The sequence below is a fragment of the Sodiomyces alkalinus genome (assembly GCF_003711515.1).
Source record: "Sodiomyces alkalinus F11 unplaced genomic scaffold SODALscaffold_9, whole genome shotgun sequence".
NCBI lineage: Eukaryota > Fungi > Ascomycota > Sordariomycetes > Glomerellales > Plectosphaerellaceae > Sodiomyces > Sodiomyces alkalinus.
The window spans coordinates 1,602,664-1,628,893 of NW_021167087.1; the positions used below are offsets into that span (position 1 = coordinate 1,602,664).

The window sequence follows — 26,230 nt, forward strand, 5'->3', positions numbered from 1 at the left end:
CCCCCCCTTCCGCCACAAAAGACGAATCGCGCATCGAAGACACCAACTCTGTTCTGCCCATGACCTGCGACAGCTGTCGCAATGCAGAGGACAGCTGCCTAAAAAACCGCCCATGCCGGCCCGGGCAGGCCTACAACGACGTTGACCGCGATGATGGCAACGTCCCCTCTGCCGGCCCAGCCCGTGGATTCTCGGGAGCGGCCGGCCCGGAGACCCCCACCCCGCCGGACGCCGAGAAGACGTTGGTGCTTGACAGTGCGAGTGCGACGCCACCCACCCTAGCCAGAGTCGAGACGAACCTCGACTTCCCCGAGGGAGGGTTGGCGGCGTGGCTCGTGGTCTTCGGATCCTTCTGTGCGATGCTCTCCGTCTTCGGCCTCATCAACACGGCCGCCGTTTTCGAATCGTACTTCTCCACCAACCAATTGGCCGACTACTCGTCGTCGGAGATCGGCTGGATCTTCAGCCTGTACCTGTTCATCGTCTTCTTCGTCGGCATCCAGGTCGGGCCCATCTTCGACAAGCACGGGCCGCGGATCGTCGTGCCCCTGGGTGGCCTGCTCATCTCGGCCAGCCTGCTCATGTTGGGCGTTTGCGAAGGTAGGTAGTTTGTGTTATACGAAGTTGCACCTCGTAAGAGGGTGGCAAAAGGGTTCCCGGGCGGGGGCATCTCGGCATCTTTGATTTCGTCCATGTGACAAAAGGCTAAACTGTTGTCGGTGCACCAGAGTACTACCAGATTATCCTGTCCTACGCCGTCGTAGGCGGACTCGGCGGAGCGCTCCTGAACTCACCAGCGTACGGGGCCATCGCTCACTTTTTCGACGCCAAGCGCGGCTTCGCAACGGGCATCGCAGCCACGGCAGGATCCATCGGCGGCATCGTGTTCCCCATCCTGCTGCAGCGGCTGCTGCCGACCCTGGGCTTCGGATGGACGACGCGGATCCTGGGCCTCATCCTCCTGGGCCTGGCGCTGCCGGCGACGCTGTTCATCCGTACCCGTCTGCCGCCCCGCGACACGGCCCTCGTGAGGAGGTCGGTCTGGCCGGACCTGACCATGTTCCGGGACCTCAAGTTCACGCTGTCGGCGGTGGGCATCTTCTTCATGGAATGGGGCCTGTTCGTGCCCCTGACGTACATCGTGTCGTACGCGGCGCGCTTCGAGGAGGACGCCACCGACTCGTACACGCTCCTGTCCCTGCTCAATGCCGGGTCCGTGTTGGGCCGGTTCCTGCCCGGCTTCCTCGCGGATAAGGTGGGGAGGTTCAACGTGATCCTCGCCAGCATCGCCCTGTGCGTCGCCACCGTCTTGGGCCTCTGGCTGCCGGCGGGGGATTCGCGGGCCATGCTCATGGCCTTTGCCGTGCTGTTTGGCTTCGCCAGCGGCAGTAACCTGGGGCTCACGCCCGTGTGTCTCGGGCAGCTCTGCGACCCTCGGGACTACGGGCGGTTCCTCTCGACGGCGTTGATGGTGGCCAGTTTTGGAACGCTCAGTAGTCTGCCCATAGCCGGTGCCATTCTTGAGGCGGGGGATCACAGCGATGTGGGCTGGATGGCCCTTATCGTGTTTGCCGGTCTTTCGTATCTCCTCGCGCTAGGGTGTTTCCTCGCAGCGAGGGTGTTGGCCGTCGGTTGGGGTGTGAAGAAGGTGTTCTAATAGATGGGGGTTGATGGTTCTGTGAAAGCGTCGTCCAACCTGGTTGATGATGGATGACCAGGATTAGTAAACGAGGATTAAGTAAGCGGACAAGATGGCACAGTGAATAGAGTTATATCCGTACGGAGTACGGCCACGGTACATGCCTATCTTATCTTTTAGGTGGGGGGTGGGGGAGGGGCAACGGTCATTGAAGTTTTTATCCCAAGGAAGGAAGGGCCCGTACTACATACGGTACGTACTGTGTACCCCGCCGAAAAGAAACGATCCCTTTCCAACGCCCGCCCGCCATGATACTTTTATTTTAACCCGCGTCTTTCAAGTTCTCATCAGGCTCATCTCTCCCTTCCACACCCTTCCACATCATGTCAGAATCAGAAACTCTTTCTGCACCGCCAGTACTTTCAACCCCGGCTGAACCCATCTTCGAAGACCCGACTCCAACCGTAGTAGAACCCGTCGACCCCCTCCCGCCACGGACCGACGATGAGCTTCATACCGTCTACGAGATTCGCCGCACCGCGCGCGAGATCAAGCAAGGAGGCTGGAAGCGTATCGGTCTCCAATTCCCAGATCCCATGCTACGCGATGCTGGATGGGTAGTTGAAGCTTTGAGCCGGGCCCTCGCCCAGGAAATCCCCTCTTCCTCCCCCCAGGGCGCGGAGGGGTCGGGGTCGGCCCCCGAGCGTATCTACGTCCTAGCAGACACCTCCTACAGCGCATGCTGCGTCGACGAAATTGCCGCCGAGCACGCCGATGCCCAGGTTGTCGTACACTACGGCCGTGCCTGCCTTTCCCCGACCTCGCGCCTCCCCGTCATTTACGTCTTCACCCAACAGGCCCTCGACCTCGACGCCGCAGCTGCCGCCTTGGAGTCCCAATTCCCCGACCCCGACGCCGCCAAGGTCGTCCTCATGGCCGACATCACGTACCAGGACCACGTCGAGCCTCTGGCCTCGCGCCTGCGCGCCAAGGGCTACCGACACATCCTACGGACCGCCGTCGTACACAACCCCGCCGGCGTCATCCCCAACCGAAGGCTAGCCGGCGCCGAATCCGAGTCCGAGTCCGAGTCCGAGCCCGGCCCTGAACCAGACGAAGCCCATCTCAGCGGGTACTCCCTCTTCCACATCTCCACCCCGCCCTCCGCCCTCCTCCTCGCGCTGCACAGCCGCTTCGCCTCCCTCCACGTCCTCCCGGCCCCTCCACCACCATCGCCGCCCCCGCCCGGCGCGCCCTCGCCACGCATCCAAGTCCAAGACCCGACCGCCGCGACCGCCGCCCTGCTGCGCCGGCGCTTCGCCCGCGTCCTGACCCTCGCCAGCGCCGGCGTGGTCGGCATCCTCGTCAACACCCTCAGCGTCGCCAACTACCTGTCGACCGTCGACCTGCTGCGCCGCCGCATCGCCGACGCCGGCAAGAAGAGCTACACCGTCGTCGTCGGCAAGCTGAACCCGGCCAAGCTGGCCAACTTTGCCGAGATCGACGGCTGGGTGGTCGTCGGGTGCTGGGAGAGCGGGCTGGTCGAGGACGACGCCGGGTTCTACCGTCCCGTCGTCACGCCTTTCGAGCTCGAGGTCGCGCTGCGGCCCGAGAGCGAGCGCGTGTGGGGGCCGGAGTGGTGGGGCGGGATGGAGAAGTTGGAGCAGCAGCTCCAGGATGCCAACCAGGAGGAGAATGGGGACGGGGCGAAAGAAGAAAACCAGAGCGAGGGGGGCCAGGGGGAGGAATTAGGGGCGGAGGATGGTGATGGCGTTGACGGGGAAGAGGAAGAGTCGGCGCCGCCCGCGTTTGACTTGCGGACCGGCAAGCTTATCAGCCATAGCCGGCCCATGAGGGTCGTGGTCGACGGCCGTGCGAAAAAGCAAGCGGGCAGTCGAAGCCAAGGAGATGCAGACGCGTCGTCGTCGTCGTCGTCCGGAAGGGAATCCAGCGCGTTGGTGAAGACGGCCGCGGCGGGGGAGCTAGCGACCATCAACGGAGTGGTGAGTCCCGGGGCCGAGTTCCTGCGGTCGAAACGGACGTGGCAAGGTCTCGGCACGGATTTTGATCATGGCGACGAGAGGAGTAGGAGTGCGGTCGTTGAAGAAGGGCGGAGCGGCGTGGCGAGGGGATACACAGTGGGAGAGGACAGCACGCGAACATGAGGTAGACTGCGGGGGACGCCGAGGGAAATGGAAATAAAAAAATGCAAATAAATCCGGGGGATGAATTGATATATATTCTGGGCCGTGCTCTGGGAAGACCCTGCGCAAGGTCGTTTGATATGATACTTTCGCAGCATTCGATTTCGCCCATAGGACTTGTCTCCCTTCAGCGCGAGGTGGAACTCGTCGAATGTTCCTACAAACGGTCCAATTTTTACCTGGCACAACCACTTCTCTCTTTCTTCTTTTTTTTTGGGAGACATCTTCTCAAAAAGTCGTCTCGGAGGAGGTCTGTCGTCGTAAATGTCGTGCATGTCGTCGCAGCGTCGCAAAGTATGTTCGATTTTTTTCTTTTTCTTCTTCTTCTTTCTATTCCTCATATTTCCAAAACCAAGCGGGAAAAGAAAATCAGACATAAACACGGCGGGAATGCGAACTAGGCCGAGATTCGTAGGAGCGCGAATGTCGGCTACTTCCGCTGTGACGCCGACGATGGTGGGAAGACGAGCGCGCGCCGTCGCGATACGAATCGTCATAGCCGGTGTCGCGGCGGAGGCCGTCGCCGCTGAACCAGGCAAGGAAGCTCGTGAAGAAGAACATGACGACGTTCATGATGGCGAAGGCCCAGCAGGCCTTGAGCATGGAGCAGGGCCTGCCGGAGAGCCAGTCCCAGGCGCCGGTGGTGACGACGGCCATGGCGGCGAAGTGGCGCCTCCAGTCGGCGTCGCCGACGACGTTGTTGCAGTCGACGTTGCGGATCTCGCGGAGGGCGTAGACGGAGCCGATGAGGGCGCCGACGAAGAGGAGGTCCACGATGGCGACCCAGGTGGCGTTGGTGCTGGAGCGGTGGTAGCTGAAGAGGGTGAAGAGGGCCCAGGCCAGGGCGAGCACGGAGACGATGAAGAGGACGAGGATGTAGTCGGGGGTCAGGGCGTTGGATTCGACGTAGCCTCGGACGAACCAGGCGAGCATTCCCACCACGGGGATCTTGGTTTTGTTAGTTTCATCTCGTCGGCGATGATAAGGATATGGGATAACTAGTCTGCAGTCTTGACTTACCAAGGTGATGATTTGGCAGAATCGCCAAAAGACGAAGAATATGGTGAAGAACCACATGGCGGGCAGTGGGCAGTCTTCGGTCTTGGGACCCTTTGTTGGTTTTTCTGTCTGTTCTCTCGAGGGAGGATGTGGGGGCCCCAAAGGAGAGGTTGATCGATGATCAGCGGACTCGGGGTCCAGGAGGAGAAGGGCGGGGGCTGGGATGGGGATGGGGATGGGGAGGGGACGAAAGACGGAGGTGAGGTTGCGCTGGATTTTAAAAGAAAGTTGAGATGATTGAGCAGCTATCCGTAGAAAGGCGGCACGGCACGTTGCAGGAACCACTGGGCATTTGAGTCGCCAGCGAATAATCGAGAAAGTCTGGTCAAAAGGCGTGGCTGGCTGTACGGAAGACGGAAGACTTCTGTATGTAGGTAGGGTTTTTTGCAAGCTGGAGGGGTCCGGTCCTGTGGTCCTGTGGTCGTGTCAGCGCGGGAGGAGGGGAGGTTGGGTTTCCTCTAGGAGTCTCTAGCCTGCATGCATGCAATACAGGTGGCCGGATGACTGGAAAGTCGGGCCTTTCGAGCGACCCGCGAGTCTGGTGTAAAGAAGTACAACGTGTATGCGATGGGTGTGTGGGAGGACAGCAGAGCAACGATACCCAAGGTAGTGTCGAGGTCGCAATGTGTTCCTATTGTACCTAGGTACCTATATATGTATAAGGTACCTAGGTAAGGTACCGTTCATACGACCGGAGTACCTACCCTGTCCGGACGCTACCATCTTCATGACGTTGGATTCCTTATCGCTTTACCGTCCCGACAATGCCAAAACTATGAGTTAGGTACTGCTGTGTTACAAGTACTGACCATATAAGTCTTCCTGCTCCATCCAGAAGAGTGGTTGTCGACACAAGACATGCCAAAGATATCAATGCCATTGTTAACTGGAATGCAATTATGTCGTACTTGGAAGTTATGGACACACCGCGGATGCCTATCCGCATGTCTAGAACATTCATGGATTAAAAAACAATTGAGGGGCTGGGACAACGGGGAGGGGACCTGGACCGAATTGGCGCACAGCGTGGGCGCTCCCGCAACCTTCTGCCGTTGCCAGGGCGCCCATTGTGAGTTGAAAGAGTCTAGCCAATCATATCATCTGCACTTATGGCTACCTAGGTACCTAGGTACCTCCGCTACTCGCCCTTATCTTATCAGTACATATTCTCCCTGTTCAAGTCGGGATCACCACCATCACCATCACCACCACCACCATCACCACCACCACCATCACCACCTGTTCTCGAACCGAAAAGTGTTTATTATAATAGCAAAGTCGATATTAATACATACTTGCTCTCGGATTCCACACAAGAATACCGTAATATCCACTCATTACACTACCTTATATACAAAACGTTCAACTGCCCTACCTGTCGGGTCCCTCAAAAATACTCTTCCTCATGCTCGTCGTCCACGCGGACCCAGGACGCCGGTGCCACCCAACAGTGTGACAACTCGTGAGCCGCCTCATCCATACCACCACGTCCCACAGCCGATCCTGTCCCTCCTGTCCCTGTCCCTGTCCCTGTACCTGTCCCTGCACTAGGCACCTTCCACGGGGGCACCCGGCTGCCGCGCAGCCGAGCCGACAGGTGATACGGCACCCCCTCCCGGTACCGCACGCTCGGAACGTCCACCGACACGCTCGCCAGCGTCTGCAGCAGCCCGTATAGGAGCACCCACCGCCCCCGTCGCGCCACGGCCGGGTCCACCTCCCCGATCCGGTCCGTCTTCTCAAACTTCACAAACGCGTCGATGAGATCCGACTGCGTGAACTCGGTACCCAGCGCGTAGATGTTGGTCGCCTCCGTGTACGCGAGCTGCACCCGCCTCTCCAGCGCTGCGTTCCCGCCGCTCTTTTTCGAGCTCTTGAACATGAACGATGTCTCCCTGCCGGTGTTGGATGCTGCCACTGCTGCCGCCGTCCCGCCCGGCATCGATTCCGGCACCAACGGGTAAGGGTGCGGTATGTGCGGGAACCGCATCTTGTTGTCGAACTCTACCAGCATGTCCGTCATCGGCAGCTCCGAAATGTCCGCCTCGAACGCCCGGTTGCCCGACTCGCTGACCATCATCCACTTGCGGCCCGACCGCGCCTCGGACTCGTCCCACACGATGTCGCGGTTCACCAGGTAGTCGTACAGCGCGCCCAAGTCCCGCTGCAGCGCTTGCGCGACCGTCCTCGTCAGCCATATGCCTTCCTCGCCTTCGCCTCCGGACCCGCCACCGTACCCCGCGCTGTCGTCCGCCGGCAGTGGTGGCGGCCATGAGCCGTAGATCCGAGAGTAGTGTTTCAGTAGGAACTTCTGAAACCTCTCGGCCGCCGCCTTGGCCTGGCTATTGTTATTCGCAAGCCGACCGGAGGACGGCCACATCTCCGGGCACTGCAGCTCACCCAGCCGATCTTCGGCCGCCTGCACCCGGAGCTGCGTCTCGAGGCTCGCCCGCTCCAGCAACGCGCGCGTCACCGGCGTCAGGTTGCGGAAGTCGGCGCACCGCTCCAGCCGCCCGTGCATCATGCCGGCGCAGTGCACGAAGCTCTCGCGCCATCCTTCCTCCCACCGCACCTCCGGGCCCTCGGTCCACGCCAGCAACCCCACCGCCGTCTCGGGCTCCCCGCGGACGTCGTCGAGGCCGCGTGCCGCGAGATACTTGACCATGGTCTCCACATTGTCCGCCTTCGCCGGCATGTACGCATCGAGCCGGGCGTGGAGGTCCGACAGCGCTTGATACAGCGATATACCCACGAGGGAGGCGTGGTAGAACAGGGCAAACATGTTCCGCGTCGTGATGTGGTGGCGGAACTGGTCGACCTTGGACATGCCAGATGGTGTCGGAAAGTACATCTCGTACGAGATCTGCCCGTCCGCATCGCCGACGCTGTTATCCTCGGATGCGGGGGGGCTGGGCTGACCACCGGCGGCGGCGGCGGCGGCGGCGGTAGCAGCAGCCGGCCCCGTGTCTTTTCCGTGGTGGTGTTGCGTACCGCGCCTCCTGTCGTGACGGGGCAAAGGCGGTGCCCCTCGGGGCGACGGAGGCAACTGGAAGTCCAGGTCTTCTTCCGTGGACCCTTCCCGCAGCATGGTGATCAGCGGTCGCGACTCGGTGGCCTCGATGATGTGAGATGAGAGACGGAAAGACGGGTTCGGTTTTGGCGTCTGCCCGCGGTGACCGAAATACACAAGGACGTCGCCGTTTGGGTCCCAGAGTTCGGGGTCCTTGCGCAGCTTATTCCAGCGCTGTGCTGGCCGGCCGCCGCCGACCCACCGCTTCATAGGCGGTGGTTGAGCGGTGGGGATGTGAGGCAGTTTGCCTATAGGGGGTGGCGGGGGAGGCTCTGCCCATGGATTGCCGTGATTCATGTGGTCCATGTTATCGTTGTTGGGGTTCCAATCGAGTGTCCCGCTGGTCAGTCGTCGGCCGGTTAGCGGCACCGAGCCAGAGATGGGGACACGCGATTCGAGCTCGGCAGGCGTGCCAAATTCTCCGCCGGGGAGCTCGATAGCGTTGAGAGGATGGGCCCCCTGGGGTCGCATAGTGGCGGCGGTAGGCGATCGCTGTTCGAACGCTTTATTGTCGAGGCTGTCACGGCGGGCATCCTTGTCCTTTTTCCGAAAGGCAAGCGTCTTCGCAATACCCTTGCGGACGCCCTCGCTCTTCTTGTCGAGCATGCTGCGCAGGCCGGACCGCTCGATACCCGAGACGTCCTCGGTCCTGAGGGTCTGTTTCCTCTGGAGACCCCAGGCTTGGTCGTGGTCGTGGTCGAACTCGTCGATGGGGCTGGTCTCCCGGCGCCCTTCGGCGCTGCTTCCGCCGCTGCTTATGCTCATGGCGCTGCTGAAGGTGAGATTGCGCCGCCCGACGCTGCCGGCCAAGGTCCCGTCGGCGGCGTCATGGAGGGGCTCGGAGAATTTCAAAAAGCGTGCGTTCGTCGTCCCGACTCCGGTGCCGACGGGGAGCGAGCTTCCCGGCATGGGGAAGTCGCTTAAAGCGACGTCCTCGTAGTCATAGCTGTGAGCGTAACCTTGACCGTAAGTTGGACCGTAACTTCCACCGGGGTTCAGCGGTGGTGGTGGTGGAGGATGATTTCGTGAAGCGTTTTTCCCGTCCTTGGTGGCTTCATTGCCGATCTTCTTGCGCACGTGGGCGCTGCGACCTGACATGGTCGAGATATTCGAGATATTGTTCCTTTATCACCCACCCCTCTCCGCCTCGTACCTCACCTCACCGCGTCTCTCTGTTGCGTTCCACGGGGACGAGCTCTACTCAGTTCTGGAGCTATCGGGTCGAATTTGAACCTGCCCCGTGCAGCGTGGTCGAGTGGACACAGTACTCTGTATATTACGTTAAACGCCTGGAAAGTCGGTCTCTTTTGAACAACCAATTGCTTCGTTCGATTCAATCAGAAGAAGCCTCCAGATCGGTGTCGTTAATGAAAGAAATAAAAGGACGAATTAGGACTAAAGAGGAGAAGCCCAATCGATGTATAATACATGACGTCTGCGAGAAGGTGATGGAAGGACGGAGGACGGAAGGCAGAAGGCAGAAGACGAAGAACGGTTGGAGACAATCGGGTCGTGGTTTCTCTGCTTCCCTGAGGGGAGGGGAGGGGCGGGGGACGACGCGGAAAGGGCGACGGAGCAGGAAGATAAGGGATGTGTTAGGTATCAGTGAATGTCGCCAAGTATGGCCGATAAACCCCACCATCAAGCATGAGGTGTGTCTGGGGAGTACCAATTGAAGGCAATCGCTAGGGTTGATAACAATTCAATGCAGTTTTAGTGATGTAACGTGAGGATATTTCGGATATCGCCAAGTCCCCAAGTGGGCAATCAAATCAATGAATGACTTTGCCTCAGATAGGTCCATACGAAGTATTCGGACTACTTTCATGCTGGGGGGAGCTCCGAATGCGAAAAAAGAAAAGAAGATACACATCTCGTACCGCTGGGTTGGATATATGATCATTAATAATCGAGGACACACCTCGTGAGCCGGCAATTGAGCATCTTGTTGGTTTGCTTTACGTAACTTGAACGCTGTCGTCGGAACGCTAAAGCAAGATCCCTGGATTTCGAGTCCCATAAGGCTGAACGTTGTGATAATTCATAGGATCATTCATACCCCAAGTACTTTGAAAGGTGGTGAGGTGGGTGGATCGATGGACCGATGATCGTGGTGATTTATTAGCTGCAGCATAATTTACCAGCACCGGCTATGCGCGATGCAGTGAAAATACCTAGCAGTTCACTCACCGAAATAACGGGGTCCGTCGATACCCACCCAGACTGAGCGAACTCCCACGTTAGGATGGGTCGCCGTGTGGGAGAATTGGAGAGAGCCGGAAATATGTCTCAAGAACGGTCAGGGGTGCTGATAGGGGTCTGTGTTGTGTATGGCCCATGCCGAAAGGGAACGGACGAAGACTCCCCTGCCACCACGACTTCATACCTACAACGTACACGGTACATAAGGTACCTGTAATTTTACATGTGCTGGCCAGGGTGGGCCAAGATGTTATTCTTGGGGTACTACTGTATTAGTATTAATTATACTCCGTTCTATTTCCTGTCTGGCGTCTTCGGTGCGACGGTGTCCCTACTTTCGTACAATGTGTGTAACACGGTGGGAATCCTGAACTCCTAATAATGTTCGCTAAGTAAGATATTATATTCTCTTGCCGTCCGTTCCGCAAAACGATAACTGGCCTACTTGGAGTCCATCCCCTTGAGATCTGCCATGCCGGAACTGCTTTATGGATGAGGCAAGGGGCACGAAACCAGTTATAGCAAATGTACCGAATGAAACCCCAAAGACAGGGGGGCATCCCCGCGTTTGGCACGCCATTAATTAAGGCGTTACTGATAAGCTCCTGGCAAGACCACTCACGTAATGGCAGTGCGCCGGCCCAGGTAGGTACGACCCTGTCCACACGTGGTTCTATCTTTGCATCTGGGAACGTCCGTTTGTCTCAAGTCCCTACCTTATTCAGTTTGTCTGTTAAAAGTTAATGTGATAAGGGCCGGGTAAACCAGATCAAGATCATTCTTTGCCCGCAGAGCCAGCACAAGACAAAGCATCGTTGGTGACAAGACAAGCCCCTGACTCGTAGACAGAAACAAATAAGAAACACAATAATACGTATAAAGGACAGAGTTAAGCCTTTTTTTTTAAAAAAAAAAAATCGCGTTTGAATGCGAAGTACAAGTGGAACGAAGAGAACAAGTCGAGTCGTCAACAGAGCACACGACAAAACAAGTCAAAGCAAGTCAAAGCAAGTCAAAGCAAAAAATATCTCCAAAAGACAAAAAGCTAAGCCAACTTGCCTCGTACTGGAATCGAACCAGTGATCTCCTCATTACTAGTGAGGCGCTTTACCACTGAGCCAACGAGGCGGAGTTATTGAGCGATTTCGATACTACCCTCATGTGGTTGAGAGCTCCTGTGGCCCACTAAATCGAGCTAACCCAGATGGGAGACGAAGACGGAAGACGTAGTTTTTCAGTACACGTGTAATACCGAATTCTAAGGAAACAGATTAATTACCTACGTACAACGTACGGACGTCCCATCGACCACCCGCTTGCCTTGCCGGCTCCCTCCCTTCACGGCATTCCGCGTCCAGCAGTTGCAGAGCCGCGCCTAGGCTATATCTCTGGAGCGAGTGCCTGTCACGAATAGGTTGAACCCATGTATAGGGGTTTGCCCGGCACACGACAAGTCCTCGCTCGCTGAGACGACATCATATCGGTCTCCGGCGCTGTACCGGCCAGTATGATGGAAACTGCTCTTCTGGGCAACCCGTTCTCGAAGGGGCCTCACTTCTCCAGAAAGAAGGTTGAAATATGGACTGCCCCGCTTTACTAGCTGGTTGTCTCAGGAGACCCTGGTCATCGCGGAGTACCTACTCGTCATCGCGAGCATCCATAAGTCGGGAGGCAGCCGGCCATCTCGGCGCCTTTTTTTTTTTTTTTTCTTTCTTTCTCTCTCTTTCTTCACTTGATTCTCTCTTTCAACCTCTGCGAGCCCCATTCCGCCAAGAGCAAAAGTGCCAAGCTGCCGGCGTATTGTTTTGGACCTAGCGACCTAGCATGTCCCGTGACGCGATCCGGAAGCTCTTACTTAATAGGCCGAGGGCAGGGACGCAGGGAGGGACTTTAGAGTCCCACGTCTTAAAGGCACGGCATCCTTCGACTTTACCAAGACTCGCTTGCCAACCCAAGCGCTATCCAACCTCAGCCCTTAGCCAAGGAGCATGTACGCGTAGTCTTCGTACGATGTATGGTAATATCCGGCCCGAGGCATGTTGAATAGTGGCACGCCTAGCCAGGAGATGTTCTTGATCCTCGAGCGGACCCGGGCCATCGGTTTGTGGGAGTCTCCATGCCCAAGCCACTGGTTTGTGAGTGCCTACCCTATATAGGTATAGAGGCTCTCCTCGTGGCGTGGTGGAGCAACGATCGTTAAGAAAGGATATGCGGTGTGAACGGCTTCATGGGCACAGAGGCTCCAGGCCAGACCCCGACTCGACACGCTGGAAAGAGATTGTGGTTTCGCTGGTGCTCCGGATACCGTTCAAGGTAGCCCATAGTGAGTTTCCCCAGCTGTGGACTTGTGAGGAGACCCCAGTTGTCCATCATTCAACCCCAGAGAGGCACACCCTGGTTGTGTCCGACCAAGGGTCCAGCCACATCGGACGGGGCTGGGAAGCGAGGAATGGTCGCCGAGACCGCGCCATGGGCCGATTTTTCGGCTCTGACAGCCGAAACGTCGGCGCCGCCTCGACGACAACCGTCAAGGAAGTTAAGGTATCCTGGACAGAGTCCCCGTCTCGTGAGAGTCATGACCTGGTGGGCCTTGCATATCTCGATCTGGACGGATGAATGTGGGGTGGAATTCCCTGTCGTATCTTCCTGGCTTCAAAATGTCGACGAACCCGTTCCGTTCTCATGTTGTACGTCGTCTGAGGGGACCGTAAGAAGACCAACCGGCCACTCGGCTGACGTCGATCCCGTACATATAGTTCGGCACACCCCGGATATTCAGGGCCGAGGGAAGGAGTAGACAGAAAAACAGGGATGTTCAGGGTAGAATTGCGCCTTTTAAATCACCGCAACGCGAACCCTGGGGATTCAGGACAGATTCCAAATAGCAGGGTTGGCCGCGTCACTGTACTTGCGGCTGAGGTTTTCTGCAGCAACTTTAGAACTAGCGGCGGTCGGAGCGGTTAGGGAGCTTAGATACATACAGTAAGCCAGTAAGAATTGGTATTAAACGCCGGTTCAAGGGCAACTTAATATTCGGATCGACGACAGCGGGTTTCCCGCATAAGAAAGGTGATTGGGACACCGAGGGACGCAGTCAACCAGCGAAACGCTTCGTCGAGGCAGAGCTTGACGTTAGGTACCGTCAGATAGGCAAAAGGAGCGAATCACTTTACATAATCTCATTGTGCAGATCGCTTCGGTCCTTTTGCCGGGCCACTATACTTCGTACCTATGTACTCGGCACGACGATGTGCCTGCGTATTGGTCTCCCCGTCTGTACGTGTATACCTACGATACGCGCTAGTCGCAGATCGATCCACGGGTCTGAAAAGTAGCGACACCTACCTTAGGTAATACGTACAGCAGTCTGGAGGGCACTTCGCCGGCTAAATCAAGGCCAGCGGGACAGTTTGGTTAGCCGCGCAGACAACGAAGAGAGACCTTTGGGGGCGTGGGAGTCTGTTGACGGGTACGGTACGTCGCAGCAAATCAGCACGAGGAATTAGCGAGCCATCGCATGGGATGGTTTCCAGGGGATAGGCATGTGCGGTGTTAATTAGTAGGTATCCGTACCGACTTCAGTTTCAAGGAATGATGGAGGAGGAGTCGTGTCGAAACGAGCACGCCAAATCGTGCAATGCAACCCTGCAGGCTCTGGGGCTGTGTCCGCGTGAGAAGACAGACCCCACAGGTAAACGCCATGTGTACCACTGAAGACTCTCTGCAAAACAACCATATCTCGTACATGAAGGTTAAAAGTACGTATAAATACCGTACGTATCGAACAGCCTGCGTGACTCATCTGACCCCTTACAGCTGTGTCCCAAGTCCTACTAGGAAGACAATCGAGACATGCGAACAGGCAGGCCTGTGTCCTCGGGTTCCAGGTTGAAGTTCAACGTTTTGAGGACGGAGTTTGGGTGTCCTCCCCGTCCCTTTCCGCCGGAAAGAGGGTTCTTCCCGGTTTCGTCCCAGTAATACCTAATTACGCTGAAGTTAACAAGAATCAAGACTCTAAGGTACGAAGGACGAAGTAAGGTACGAAGTAAGGTACGAAGTAAGGTACGAAGTACTCCGTAATTTCGATCAAATCCCAACTTGGTCATTCGGGGTCATTAGAGCTCAGCCCCAAGGTGGCTGCAAACGACCACTTAGGTAGCTTGATTCGTACCCTTGGCTGCGCTAAGGGCGAAGTTCTAGAGCACTCATTCGCTGTTCTTTAGGGTGCCGACCCCACCTGACAAGCCGTCCACAGTGTAGGTAATTAAGGCCAGGATGCTGGGTCGAGATCCCCACTAAAGAGCAGATGGAGTTGCGAATGAGGTCACTCCCGACATTAGCTGTTGTGTGCATCTCACTGCCCTACCCACATCACCAAGCCGACGGTAAGGCTCGGTTCACTTGGCTTTGGTTGCCTCCCTCCCCATCTAGATGGACCTTCAGGGTAGAGGAAGGTTCTGGTGGATGCCTGTTGAATTCTGCTTTCTCGCTTTGTCGGTAGTCTTGCTTGGTGCTACTAAGGCATGGGCTGATGACTTACCATCCATCCCCGCTTATAGCCTGTTCCGAAGATCAAAAGAGGGTTGTCTGGCATTTTCTTCTTCTTTTCTTTTTCCCTTCCCTTTCCAGTCCAAAGAAATGAATGCGCAATCTCCCAACAGAAGTCACTTGCCAGCCGCTTAAATAGAATCGGTCCTCCACCTCGCATTCCATAAAACCAGTTCCCTTTTCTCCATCTTATTCGACATTCACCTTGTTTATTTTCTTTCGCCACCTATTCCTCCTGATCCAATACATTATATATCGCGCCACCTCGCTCCTGGGTTGATCGCCATCTTGACTATACTTCGTAAGGTAGTTAATCGTACCTTACTTAGCCTAACGGCCCCCTTCGCGCCCGATCTACGTCACCCCACTTGCTCTGCCTCGCGACATCGAACAGCTCGTTACACGACTTCCAGCTACATACCGAAACCTCACCAGCCTTTACAACAATACATCGATATCATTTTCTATACCTCCAACATGATGCAGCAGCTTCCTTTGAGTATTGTCCAGATCCTTCTGATCGTGGCGGCGGTGCTCAGCTTCATCGAGCTTGCCTTGACCGCTGCAGGTACGTACAGAGAAATGATGCATCCCCTACACCTCGGATGCAGACATCTACAACTATGCTCTCTTCCATCGCCCATTACTACTACTGCGACGACGCTTTATCCCATTCCCATATTTCCATGCCCCCCCTTCCCCCCCTCATTTGTTATAACTCGACCCTGTCTAACGTTTTCTTGCGTGCCACTCTTCTAGCTGCCGACGGTTTCGGTCCCTTCTCTCACCATACCGTCAATTTTATGGTCTTCAACTCGGTCTGGTCGCTACTCGTCATCGCCTACCTCGGCCTCACCCCCATCTTCTTCGCGCAGCTGTTCCACCAGTTCGCGTCCCTCGCCCTCCTGGGCGTCACCACCATCTTCTGGTTCGCCGGGTCCATCGCCTACGCCTCCCTGGTCGGCCCCGCTAGGTGCGGCGGCTTCAACCTGTGCAGGGTCGCCCAGGCCGGCGCCGCATTCGGCTTCTTCGTTTGGCTCGCCTTCACTGCCCTCCTCGTGCTCGATATCATCGATTTCGTGCGGTCGCGCAACAGCGCCACTAGCCCCGCCGTCGCGCACCCTCAAATGGGCTCCGCGGCGCCTGCGTCTGCCGAGGCGCCCCCTGCTCCTGCCAACACCTATCCCGGCGCGTGAGTTTAGCACGCGCTTGGGGTCCGATGGCGAGGCTGGGAGAAGCAAAGAGAGAGAGAGAGAGAGAGGCGAGAGTGTGATCGCTCGGGCAGTCTATTTCTAATCTCACTTGCTCCGACTCGTCTATTCCGATAGAGTGCGGAGGAGGTGGGGGTTGCGAATGAACATCGATTATGTTCTCGATTGCGGGTGTATGCGGATGCACGTTGCCGGGACCTAAGATTGGACAAAGGCACCGGTAAGGAGGAATGTTGTTGAACCATGGTTCTGCAAGGCGCAGACTGAGGAGATACCCTTTGTTTTTTGTTTTTCTTCTTCTTCCTACTCTCCCTTTTTTTGGGGTTATTTTCCCTTATGATGTTATGTTGGTTGGATGCTTGGTAATGGGATATGGGGCTGCCGGGGGACCAAGTGCCATGATACACATCGCTTCGGTTGCAGCGCAGAACTTCAACGAGCTGCGTACTAGTAATGGTCGGCTACATTCGTCGTGGTCTAAGGTAGATGATGGTCGGTCCTGAATTGAACCCGTCAAAGTCCCAGTTCAGGAATCGAAACCGTTCGAGAGTACCGAGTACTATATTAACTGCTCTTTCACAGACCATTTCTTTGATACTCGTATATGTGATGGCATCAGTCCATAGGTTTTCGAAACATGTACGCCTGTTTGTTCATTTGATTTTTTGCAGTTCAAACACGAAGGAATTATAATGTCCGCGATGCGCCGGCCGACTACCTGGAGTTCCGCAGAACCATGGGTTGATTTATACTCGCACTAAATAAGGTAAGCTCCTTTTAGATTCCCGCCCGGGGCAAATTACGGCACATGTCTGCCGGAGCTCCATCAGGATGCGCTGTCACATAGGGACGATGTGTTGTTACCCAGTTATATACTTCGTACTTCGTGCCTTCCTCTAACGTACGTACAACGTAGCTCGTCACATAAATATGCGTCCAAACACGTCGTCGGACCTACCTATATCTACGGATACATAAGTCATCAATGTCATACGTTGAGCAAATTCCCGCTGATGGAGTGGGTTCATGATCTACCGTAGTGAAGAGGGAAAACAAGAAATCTCCCCGGCCAGCTTTGAGCCCTTAAAGTCCGGTTGTTCGTCGGGAGGCGAGAAGTTGACCCTGTGGACAGAACCTCTTCAATGGTGTACCTAAGCTTGGTGACCGAGTTCTCGTCGACGAATAGCAACCTTGGAACACAGCACGGTGTATCTCTGGTACGAATCCTGGCACCCACGAATGTCGAGGACATGTGCCAGTAAGGTACTTTAGTACGGATACCTCGGCACTTCTTCTTCTTCTTGCTCTCTCTTCAGATCCTCTCTTACCTCATCCACTTCGGCAACGATACATCATCGTTTCCCATTCGTATTCCCATCGTCGGTGTAGTACATCTACTTATAGGTATACAACATTTCCCCAAATACTAAAGCACATCACATATTCGCAGATTCATCGGCTCGTGGTACCTAATCCGTACTGTTTCCCGCCCCGCCCCGCCCCGATAGCTCCCATTTCTTGACCTCCTTCTAAAAGCGTCTTCCATGCGCGTTCTCCTCCTCCCCCACGTGTCTCGAAACATTGGTCGTCCATTCGCTCCAATCGGGAAGAAATCCTCAAGCTTCTCTGCTTCTCTTTCCCCATCGAGGCCCAGGCTTGTGCCTCGCTGTGCTTGTCTGGTCGTGTCCTTCATGACGCCTCCCGGGGACGACCATGTTGTGTCCGTACTGGATCATGAATCTGTGATTCCTACCTAGATCAAGCGAGGCCTTTGCCACTATGCCGGGCTCTTGGAAGCTTGGAAGCGAGTCGAGAAGACGGGTTGGAAAACGTCAACCCCTGCAGGCACGTTCCCAAGAGGATCCCACTGGGTCCCGCCAATCCATCACGCCAAAGGAATACGACGGAGAGAACATGGATTATTACCTGGTACTAATTATTATGGAGTTGCTCCTTCATGCGGCCCCATACACGTTTTCTTCGAGCTCCTGTTTATTATTAAGAGCTAATTCGAACTACAAAAGCACGGGTTATGCTGTTTGCGTCCCCTCTCCTACTCCCCCCTCTCTACCCCTCGCCCTCGCCCTCGCCCTCGCCCTCTTGCCGATCTTGCCCTTTCCTCCCTCGGCTCTCTCATCTTCTGGACCTCCTTCCCCTGTCAATCGACCCCTCAATTGGTCCTATTTGAAGACGAATCACCCATTGGGGGCAGGAAACCATGCACGTCAAGGCCGCCGTCATCTCCGGCCTCGCCGCCGCCGCCCAGGTGAGCGCGAGGGCTCCCTGCAAGAGCAGGTTCAACTACACCTCCATCGAGCACATCGACGTCGGCGTGCGTCCCTACTGGCTCATCGACGAGATGAGGGACGGCCCACTCAAGGAGCAGCTCCGGGAATGCGCCAGCATCAAAGAGTTCAAGGCCAGCCCCTGGAATATCGGCCATCGCGGCGGTGGCACGCTCTTCATCCCCGAGCACTCGCTCGAGTCCAACCTGGCCGGTGCGCGCATGGGCTCCGGCGTTCTCGAGTGCGACGTCGCCTTCACCAAGGACCGTGAGCTCGTCTGCCGCCACTCCCAGTGCGACCTCCACTATACCACCGACATCGTCACCCGCCCCGAGCTCAACGCCAAGTGCACCGTCCCGTTCCAGCCCGCCGCCGACGGGGAGCCCGCCCAGGCCCAGTGCTGCACCTCCGACATCACCGTCCACGAGTTCGAGACGCTCTGCGCCCGCATGGAGGGCGCCAACGACCAGGCCACCACGCCGGAGGAGTACCTCCTCGGCGCCCCCCTCTGGCGGACCGAGCTCTACGGCAAATGCGGCAAGGTCCTGACCCACAAGGAGCACATCCGACTGACCGACGAGCTGGGCCTGCTGTTCGCCCCGGAGCTCAAGACCCCCGAGGTCGAGATGCCCTTCGAGGGCGACTACACCCAGGAGGACTACGCCCAGCAGATGGCCGACGACTACCGGGCGCTCGGCATCGACCCGTCGCGCGTCTTCCTCCAGTCCTTCCTCTACGACGACGTCCTCTACTGGGTCCAGAACGACCCGGAATTCGGCCGGCAGGCCGTCTTCCTCGACTCGCACGGCGAGACCCCGGAGACCATGCCCGGCGCCATCGCCAACCTGACCAACTACGCCGCCGACGGTGTCAACATCGTGGCCCCGCCCCTCTTCTACCTCGTCACCGTCGGCGAGGACGGCACCATCGCCCCCAGCGAATACGCCGTCAAGGCCAAGGAGCTCGGCTTGGACATCATCGCTTGGTCCCTGGAGCGTAGCGGCATTCTCAGCGACCAGGGCCGCGGCGGCTACTATTACGGTTCCATCTCCGACCTCATCACCACTGACGGTGACGTCTTCGAGCTGCTCCATGTCCTTGCCCGGGAGGTCGGCATCATTGGCATCTTCACTGATTGGAGTGCCACCGTTACTTACTACGCCAACTGCTTCGGCTTGATCTAAGCGGGGCGGTGGGAGTCTCTCTCGGTGGTCCGTAGAAAAGATTGAAGAAAGGGGGCGCCACTCGCATGGCTGCCGCGAGGGCACTGTAACGTATTTATGTGAAAGGAGCTGGGTCTATAGCCGGCGGATGATAAAGACGGGCTTGGTGTGACGAACCAGGCACGATGTAATCCATAGTCTTTTATGAAAAAGAAAATAATGAGAGGAAGTTGTCGGTAGACGGGCTGTCGCTGACAACGTATGGCGAACGTATGGAAAACATTCCGACCCAAGGGAACTGGCCGACGACTCAAGTCGTGTCATAACATAGTTCTGACACAAAATGCAGAGCTTTTCCTTATCAAGGGCCTGCTAGTTATTTCCCATGTCGGTCGCAGGGGAAAGACAAACCAGAACTTCACAACTCGTCATTAGTCGGGAGCATCCTCTCCTCCCTTGCCCTCGTCCGCTCCCTCTCACCCCTCAAGCCCTTACTGACCGCCTGGAGGTGTTCAAATTTGGGAGCATCCTCCCCCAGCCCCCACGCAAAAACGCCTCCAAGGGCCCTCTGGTCGACAATAAGGGGAAACTTGCGAAGGATAGCATCGAGCGTATCGAAGGTCCACCAGCGATGTTCCTCTTCGTCCCAGTAGTAGTGTCCCCCCTCGCGCTCATCGTACCTCCCCCCCTTGAGCGCGCGGGCAAACGAGGCAGCTTCCCCTTCTGGAACGGGGTCATGCCAGCTAAACCCACCCGTCCGGCCCAAGTCGGCACCCATCTCGGGATCCTCGAGGAGCAGGGTCGGGCAACCGACCGGGTTCGCCGGATCCGGGCAAGGGCCGGTCTCGACCCACTTGACGTAGAAGGCAAAGCCCAGGTTGAGCTTCTCTGCGGGGACGCCCCGCTCGAGATAGGCGTCGATGGCGGCCAGGGAATTGGAGACGCCGGTGTGGTGTTTGGTCACGTTGTCGCGGCGGTTCATGAGGTCGTAGGTCATGACGTTGATAAAGTCGAGCTGGTCGGCGATGCGGGGCGTGGTGGACTCGGTGAAGGCGATGAGGTCGCGCCGTAGGCCGGGGACGGCTGCTGAGATGAGCTTCGAAGGGCCGAGGGTCCGTCGGAGGGCTTCGAGGAGAAGGGGGTAAGCTTCGATTTGCCATTCTTTTTCGGAGTTTGGGACTTCCTTATAGTCCTCGCCGTTGCCTCTGATGTCGAGATTTTTTTGACACCGTTAGCTCTTTAGGTGTATGGGTGGCTTTGACCTCGAGTTAAATTGTCGACTTACCCCGGATATTCCCAGTCAATGTCAACACCTGTTGGGCGCCTCCGTTAGCATAGTGAAGTTGCTGCAGTATCGGCCACTCTCGCACGAAAGACTGACCGTCCGCGCCCATCGCCTGGACCATGGCAGCCACGTTCCGGACCCATCGTTCTCTAGAATCAGCAGTCGCCGCAGCCTCTTCAAAACCGGCAGTGTCACCCCATCCACCGATGGCCACCATGATCTTGGTGCCAGGAAGAAAGTGAGACCGGGCCTTTTCAACGGTGGTAAATAGCGGCCATTCAGAAGGGTTCTCGTCCGTATTAAACACGTTGGAGCGCATAAAAGCGAGGGCTACATGCGTCACTTCAGATAGAAGGTCTTGGTTTGGCACGACATTGTGTTGACTCCCATCATTTAGTTGCTATCGTTCCCCGGCGTGTCTTGTGAAAGTGAGGCGTCAAAATTCTTACCCAGTGAGGTACATGATGCATCTCTTAGTTGATAAGACGTCGGCGACGGTATGGGAAAATGCCATGGTCGTCCATACTAAGGCGGTTGAGAGGAGCAAACGGATCTCCATGGCCTCGTGAGCGGTGGATGGGCACTGGCGGATGCCGCAGGGGAGGGTAACCTGTATAATTGTGCAGTTATATGTAGGCACGAGAAAGAAAATGGAACCCTGTAATTACTCTGCAAGGTAGCTTTAAGGACTAAGCAATCCTGGCAAATGGTGAGGTCCAAGAGCCAGACATCAAGGTATAGATTTGGATGGCTTGAATATCGAGGTGATCTCACTAGGACGTTCCCCGCACCAAAGCTGCAGCAATCAGGGCAGCTATTAAGCTAGGTACTAGGTATGCGGGGTAGCTTCCTCCGAGACCGTCTTGCTTTTCGGTGAAAGCGGCATTAAAATCGGGGGTCCAGGTCCACACCGAATGAGGTACTCCACACGAAGTACACGTACTTTGTATCCTTATTATCGATAAACTGAAAGTTGCATATAATTTTTTTCTTTTCTTTTTTTCTTTTTTCTTTTTTTCTCACCGAGTGGAAAGACGACCCATGACATCCGAGATACTACTTCTACCCAAAAGTAACTCGTCCACTGACACTTCCTCTTCTTATTTATCTTCTCAGCTTTTTCTTTTGAAGCTCTACGGTATCAATTGACACAGCCATGTTGGAAAACCTCTGCACATTGCCGCTCAATGCGGATGTGTTTACTACGGCGCTGCATCCCTCCAAGCCTCTGTTGACGATTGGGCTCGCCAATGGCCGCGTCGAAACATTTCGTCTTCCCGCGGTCAGCTCAAGCGAAAACGACGGTGACGACGACGACGACGACGACGACGATGATGCTACTAAAGCTAACAAGGCAAAGCCTCCGGTCAATGGACGCAGAAGTCTGGCGGAGATCGGCAGGGGTACCATCGACAGCATTTGGCAGACTAGGCGGCACAAGGGGAGTTGCCGAACTCTAGCATACAGCTACGATGGGGCCGGTAAGCTGCGTGTCCGCGTTTTTATCTTTGTATCTTTACTTCGGTTTCCCCTTGATTATTTCTGCTTTGTCGTTTTTCGAAGCAAGTCTCCTCGGGCTGTTTACTTCTAGTTTTGTGTCCTAACTGCACGTTCGTGTTAGCCATGTACTCCGCGGGCACCGATGGTCTGGTCAAGCACTTCTCTCCCGAAGACGGCCGAGTCATCAGCAAGATGGCCATCCCTTCCCGGTCAGGCGAACCCGACGGTCCCAGCATGCTCCACGCGCTCAACCCGCAAGCGCTCCTCCTCGGATGCGACTCGGGCGCGCTGCACCTCATCGATCTCCGCGACGGCGCCCCGGGCCAGAAGCCGGCGCAGACACACTTCCCGCACGACGACTACATCAGCGCCGTGGTGGCCATGCCGCCCACCGCGGAAAGCACCTCGGGGGTGCCCAAGCAGTGGATCACGACGGGGGGCACGACGCTCGCAGCAACGGACTGGCGGAAGGGCGTGATGAAGCGGTCCGAGGACCAGGAGGACGAGCTCCTGTGCGCCACGTTCGTGCCGGGCATGGGGCCGAAGAAGAACAGGAACAACGGGATGGTGGCGGTCGGGACGGCGACGGGGGTGGTCACGCTGTGGGACCGCGGCGTGTGGGACGACCAGCAGGAGCGCATCGTGGTGGACCAGGCGCGGGGCGGCGGCGAGAGCATCGATGCGCTGGCGCTCGTGCCGCAGGAGCTCGGCTGGGGCAAGAAGCTGGTCGTGGCGGCCGGCGACGGTACGCTCCGGGTGGTGGATCTCGTTAGGCGGAAGCAGGATTCCGAGCCCGGGTCGATTCTGCGGCACGACGACGCGGAGGCGGCCGTGTCGGTGGCGTTTGATTGTCACAACCGGCTCATCAGCGCGGGCGGGAAGACCATCAAGGTCTGGCAGGAATTGTCGGAGCTGCAAGGCGGCGGGAGTAGCGAAGACGAGGACGACGACGAGGAGGAGGACGACGACGATAGCGACGATGAAGGCGCGGGCGGCAGTGGCAAGAGGGCAGCGGACAGTGACGACGAGGACGATGACGACAGTGATGATTCAGATGGGCCCAGGAAGAAGCGAGGCAAGCGGAGGAAGACGCCTAAGAAGCCGTCTGAGTTTTCATTCCCGGGTCTGTAGTCTCACTGATGGACGTGGAGTCGAGGTGGGGTGTTTGTAAACGTGAACTTCATCATTGGTAGATACCCTACAGTTTCTATGCTTACTTTCAAACTGACTCTACGTTCTATGGGTTGGTGATGTTATGAAAAAAAAAAAAAAAAAAAAAAAAAAAAAAAAAGGCAATGATGGTAGATACAAGACTCCAGTCCAAACTCTGGTCCGTCCAGACGGACTGCTGGTCCTTTGGTCCTCCGATCCCATAAGTAGTCCCTTCATAATTAGCCCACGTAAATGGTACAGATAATGACAAGTCGGCTATCTGGATTCCCGTTGGTCCGGGTGCCTAGACGTCTTTTCGTCGCCGGCGTCCGGTGTCTCCCGGTCGCTACCATCAACAGTTTCGCCGTGGGTCCCTACCGAAGTCGGACCTTGCCGTGAGGAAGAGAAAGAAAGGAAGGGAAAAAAAAAAAAAAGCCACAGCAAATGACAACATTAAAACAACACTCCAATGACAAGACAGACTAATAACTAGGTGGTATGAAGTGTCGCCCATGTGGCACGCGATTCCCGACGCCCAGAGACTCGGGAAACCCAGCGAAGCCAGTAAAAAAAAAATTAAGCTTCATTTTTAGGGGTTTTGTGAAATGCCCTGGACTGCTTATCAGGAAGAAACACTGGATTCGTTCTGTTAACTTGTACCCATGCGAAGTTCGGAGTACGCGGTGGAGTCGTGACATGTTGGATTTCTTATCTTCGTCGAATCAGAGCCTGGCCTGACGCAAAGCAGGGAAAGGTGGGGGAGAGAGCGTGCGCCGCGATAGCTAAGGTACCTAGGTACCTGGTGTGGTAGAACAAGCCATACACCTCTACAAGGATCTAGTATATTAGCGCGTATACAGACTAATATGACTGGCTAGGGATAACAGGGGGGCCCACTGGGTAGAAGTATATCCAAACACATATAAACTATAGGCAAATTTAAGTATATAAATATATATAAATAAAAAGTTATCTCACTACTATTATAGCTATCACGATAATCAAAAATCAGTATCTCCCCTATCCCTCTTAATAACCTGATATAGGCGGGCGGGCATCGTATAAACTATACTCTCTAGAAAACTCCTATTAATAGCCTCCCACGCAGCCTTAATTACTGCTTTTAGCTCCTCTAACCCTATCCACTATAGCTATAGATACTAACGTTTAATCCAGCTCTTTATCACGAACTATACGTGCTCTATAGGAGCGAGGTTAGGGGAGTAGGGTGGGTAGTCGAGTAAGATAATATCGTGGTCCCGGAACCACCTCTTCACCTTTAAGGATCTATAAAAGAGGGCACCGTCGTGCTAATATATCCTATACAGCAGACGCTCTTCTATAAAGCTATTAATCTTTAGGTAGATAAACTCGACGAATCTATCCCTATTAACGCCTTTATACTCCTTAGGCCAGATATAATAGGGCCCCTTTATACGCCCTATAATATAACCCCAGAATATCTATCCCTCGGGGTTCCTCCGAAGTAGTAGGAAGTCTTTAGGGCGTTCTATATCGTGAATAGTTACCCACTACTTCTAAAGGGGGTCGTTTATAGCCTAGGTCTTATCGGCTATAACGATAGTATTATTAACCTAATCGTCTAGAGTTAGGAAGAGCTCTAGTATATCCTAAGTAAAGGATACACGCTTACGTCGGTGGACTTCCTCGAGATAGATACGGCGTGGGCGGATATAACGTGAATACCTAAGATCTTTTATCGCGGAGTATATAGCGATATCGCTATATAAGGCGAGTCTAGGTATAAGAAAGCGTAGATCGCCCTAAGCATATATACGGTGGAGGGGGTCTTACTAAAGCTAGTCGTGTAGCCGATATCGTAGAGGCGTGCGGATCTTCTTCTTCCTAGCCCTAGACTTCTAAGGCGTGGTAGTAGTAGTGCAGGCGTGCTATACTTAACGTATCGTGATCTTCTGCCCTATACTTCGAGAGGCAGCGTTTACTATCTCACAATAGCTCTAGCCTATAATACGTCGAAGGCCACAAAGCTCTACCCTAATATCTCTAGATAGCTTAGAAGATTGTGGGCCTCGTGTCTATAGCTACAGAATCAGTAGTAGTGCCTCCTTACGCCTAGCCTAGAGAGAGCGGCTATTTACGCGGTTTTATCGCACCGTATAAGGAGAGGCAGGAGGGCTATAAACCCTTTTATCGGGTATAATACTACTAGGGAATTCGTCGACGATAGGTAGACGACGAAGCTATAGAGGTGTGGATAGGCGTTAGATCTATACGTCCTTAATGCTAGTCTCAGGAGCATTAGATGATAATAGGGCGTTAAGAGAAGTTATATTATAAAGGGCTGCTTCTATAGAATCTAACGATAGCTTTAAAATACGGATTACGAATAAACTAGTAAAGTTATAAGTAGTTAAAGTTAGACTGTTTATCGGTTAGATAGTAATAGCTTCACTTAAAGATGCCTTCGTGATGTTAGGTCTACTATTATTATATATCTTTATACCTGCCTATATAAAATAGGTGGAAAAGTACGGATCGGCAGGCTAATCTAATAAGCGATTAGGACGTGGGGCAATTCACACGCTAATATACTAGATCCTGGCAGAGGTGTACATATGTAAGGTATAATTATGTCTGTCCGACCTACGGAAACAAGCCGCTCCTTTGCCACACTCCGCCCAATGCCAACCCTTTTTCCCCTGTTCCCTTTTTCCTCTTCTTACCGGGCCGCATTTTGCAAGCCCGGAACCCTCCCAAGTTCACCGGACGGATCCGGGGACAACCGCAGCGTCGTCCCAAAGTCGGCAGGTCCCTTATGAAGCGCAACACAGGTCCATACCTACTGTATACCTTTCTTCACCAACACAACTGTCTCGGCCACCGGAGAGTTCCCTCCCCCCCACGCGACAGACACGCCCAGACAGGCCCAA

General features: G+C 55.4%; 9 protein-coding genes and 1 non-coding gene across 10 annotated transcripts in view; 6 read left to right on the top strand and 4 right to left on the bottom strand.

Annotated features, from left to right (window-relative positions):
• The window catches only part of SODALDRAFT_221794 (riboflavin transporter MCH5), a 2,234-nt gene extending 394 nt beyond the window's left edge, over positions 1-1,840 (top strand). Inside the window, exons 2-3 of the mRNA XM_028607346.1 lie at positions 1-600; positions 729-1,840. Of these exons, the coding sequence (XP_028464354.1) occupies positions 60-600; positions 729-1,657 (1,470 nt within the window). The 5' untranslated portion in view covers positions 1-59 and the 3' untranslated portion in view covers positions 1,658-1,840. The remainder of the gene's footprint in view (positions 601-728) is intronic.
• Positions 1,841-2,022: 182 nt separating this feature from the next.
• On the top strand, positions 2,023-3,804 carry SODALDRAFT_282119 (diphthamide biosynthesis protein; the record flags this gene model as incomplete). The annotated part of the gene is made up of 2 exons (XM_028608323.1): positions 2,023-2,729; positions 2,769-3,804. 2 exons carry the CDS (start codon positions 2,023-2,025, stop codon positions 3,802-3,804), a joined length of 1,743 nt encoding a protein of 580 aa, XP_028464355.1.
• A 408-nt stretch (positions 3,805-4,212) lies between these two features.
• SODALDRAFT_325870 (hypothetical protein) lies at positions 4,213-4,920 on the bottom strand (the record flags this gene model as incomplete). Its single annotated transcript, XM_028610029.1, has 2 exons — positions 4,213-4,791; positions 4,864-4,920. The coding sequence occupies 2 exons, from the start codon at positions 4,918-4,920 to the stop codon at positions 4,213-4,215; spliced, it is 636 nt and encodes a 211-aa protein (XP_028464356.1).
• A 1,137-nt stretch (positions 4,921-6,057) lies between these two features.
• SODALDRAFT_335651 (hypothetical protein) lies at positions 6,058-9,495 on the bottom strand. The gene has a single exon (XM_028612512.1). The coding sequence runs from the start codon at positions 9,068-9,070 to the stop codon at positions 6,290-6,292; it is 2,781 nt and encodes a 926-aa protein (XP_028464357.1). The 5' UTR covers positions 9,071-9,495; the 3' UTR covers positions 6,058-6,289.
• Positions 9,496-11,230: 1,735 nt separating this feature from the next.
• SODALDRAFT_t161 lies at positions 11,231-11,302 on the bottom strand. Its single transcript has one exon. It is a non-coding gene; the product is annotated as a tRNA-Thr (tRNA).
• Positions 11,303-11,474: 172 nt separating this feature from the next.
• On the top strand, positions 11,475-12,790 carry SODALDRAFT_380862 (hypothetical protein; the record flags this gene model as incomplete). The annotated part of the gene is made up of 5 exons (XM_028615137.1): positions 11,475-11,744; positions 11,934-11,971; positions 12,086-12,164; positions 12,234-12,313; positions 12,412-12,790. The coding sequence occupies exons 1-5, from the start codon at positions 11,682-11,684 to the stop codon at positions 12,788-12,790; spliced, it is 639 nt and encodes a 212-aa protein (XP_028464358.1). The 5' UTR covers positions 11,475-11,681.
• Positions 12,791-15,199: 2,409 nt separating this feature from the next.
• SODALDRAFT_325873 (hypothetical protein) lies at positions 15,200-15,918 on the top strand (the record flags this gene model as incomplete). Its single annotated transcript, XM_028610030.1, has 2 exons — positions 15,200-15,290; positions 15,482-15,918. The coding sequence occupies 2 exons, from the start codon at positions 15,200-15,202 to the stop codon at positions 15,916-15,918; spliced, it is 528 nt and encodes a 175-aa protein (XP_028464359.1).
• A 380-nt stretch (positions 15,919-16,298) lies between these two features.
• SODALDRAFT_362367 (PLC-like phosphodiesterase) lies at positions 16,299-19,402 on the top strand (the record flags this gene model as incomplete). The annotated part of the gene is made up of 12 exons (XM_028614455.1): positions 16,299-16,389; positions 16,453-16,482; positions 16,605-16,673; positions 16,781-16,787; positions 16,934-16,951; positions 17,066-17,150; positions 17,250-17,290; positions 17,384-17,398; positions 17,470-17,601; positions 17,691-17,879; positions 17,958-18,090; positions 18,146-19,402. The coding sequence occupies 12 exons, from the start codon at positions 16,299-16,301 to the stop codon at positions 19,400-19,402; spliced, it is 2,067 nt and encodes a 688-aa protein (XP_028464360.1).
• Positions 19,403-19,799: 397 nt separating this feature from the next.
• On the bottom strand, positions 19,800-21,180 carry SODALDRAFT_281833 (chitinase 18-4; the record flags this gene model as incomplete). The annotated part of the gene is made up of 4 exons (XM_028608310.1): positions 19,800-20,586; positions 20,667-20,694; positions 20,763-21,049; positions 21,116-21,180. 4 exons carry the CDS (start codon positions 21,178-21,180, stop codon positions 19,800-19,802), a joined length of 1,167 nt encoding a protein of 388 aa, XP_028464361.1.
• A 516-nt stretch (positions 21,181-21,696) lies between these two features.
• SODALDRAFT_335658 (WD repeat-containing protein) lies at positions 21,697-23,394 on the top strand. The gene is made up of 2 exons (XM_028612513.1): positions 21,697-22,147; positions 22,288-23,394. The coding sequence occupies exons 1-2, from the start codon at positions 21,823-21,825 to the stop codon at positions 23,295-23,297; spliced, it is 1,335 nt and encodes a 444-aa protein (XP_028464362.1). The 5' UTR covers positions 21,697-21,822; the 3' UTR covers positions 23,298-23,394.
• Positions 23,395-26,230: the final 2,836 nt, after the last annotated feature.

What these genes read in the sequence shown, in the direction of transcription:
- SODALDRAFT_335651 (XM_028612512.1), bottom strand. Translation starts at nt 9,070, where the DNA reads ATGTCAGGTCGCAGCGCCCACGTGCGCAAGAAGATCGGCAATGAAGCC.
- SODALDRAFT_335658 (XM_028612513.1), top strand. Translation starts at nt 21,823, where the DNA reads ATGTTGGAAAACCTCTGCACATTGCCGCTCAATGCGGATGTGTTTACT. An exon ending in ATACAGCTACGATGGGGCCG is followed by an intron (nt 22,148 to 22,287) that starts GTAAGCTGCGTG and finishes CGTTCGTGTTAG; the next exon opens with CCATGTACTCCGCGGGCACC.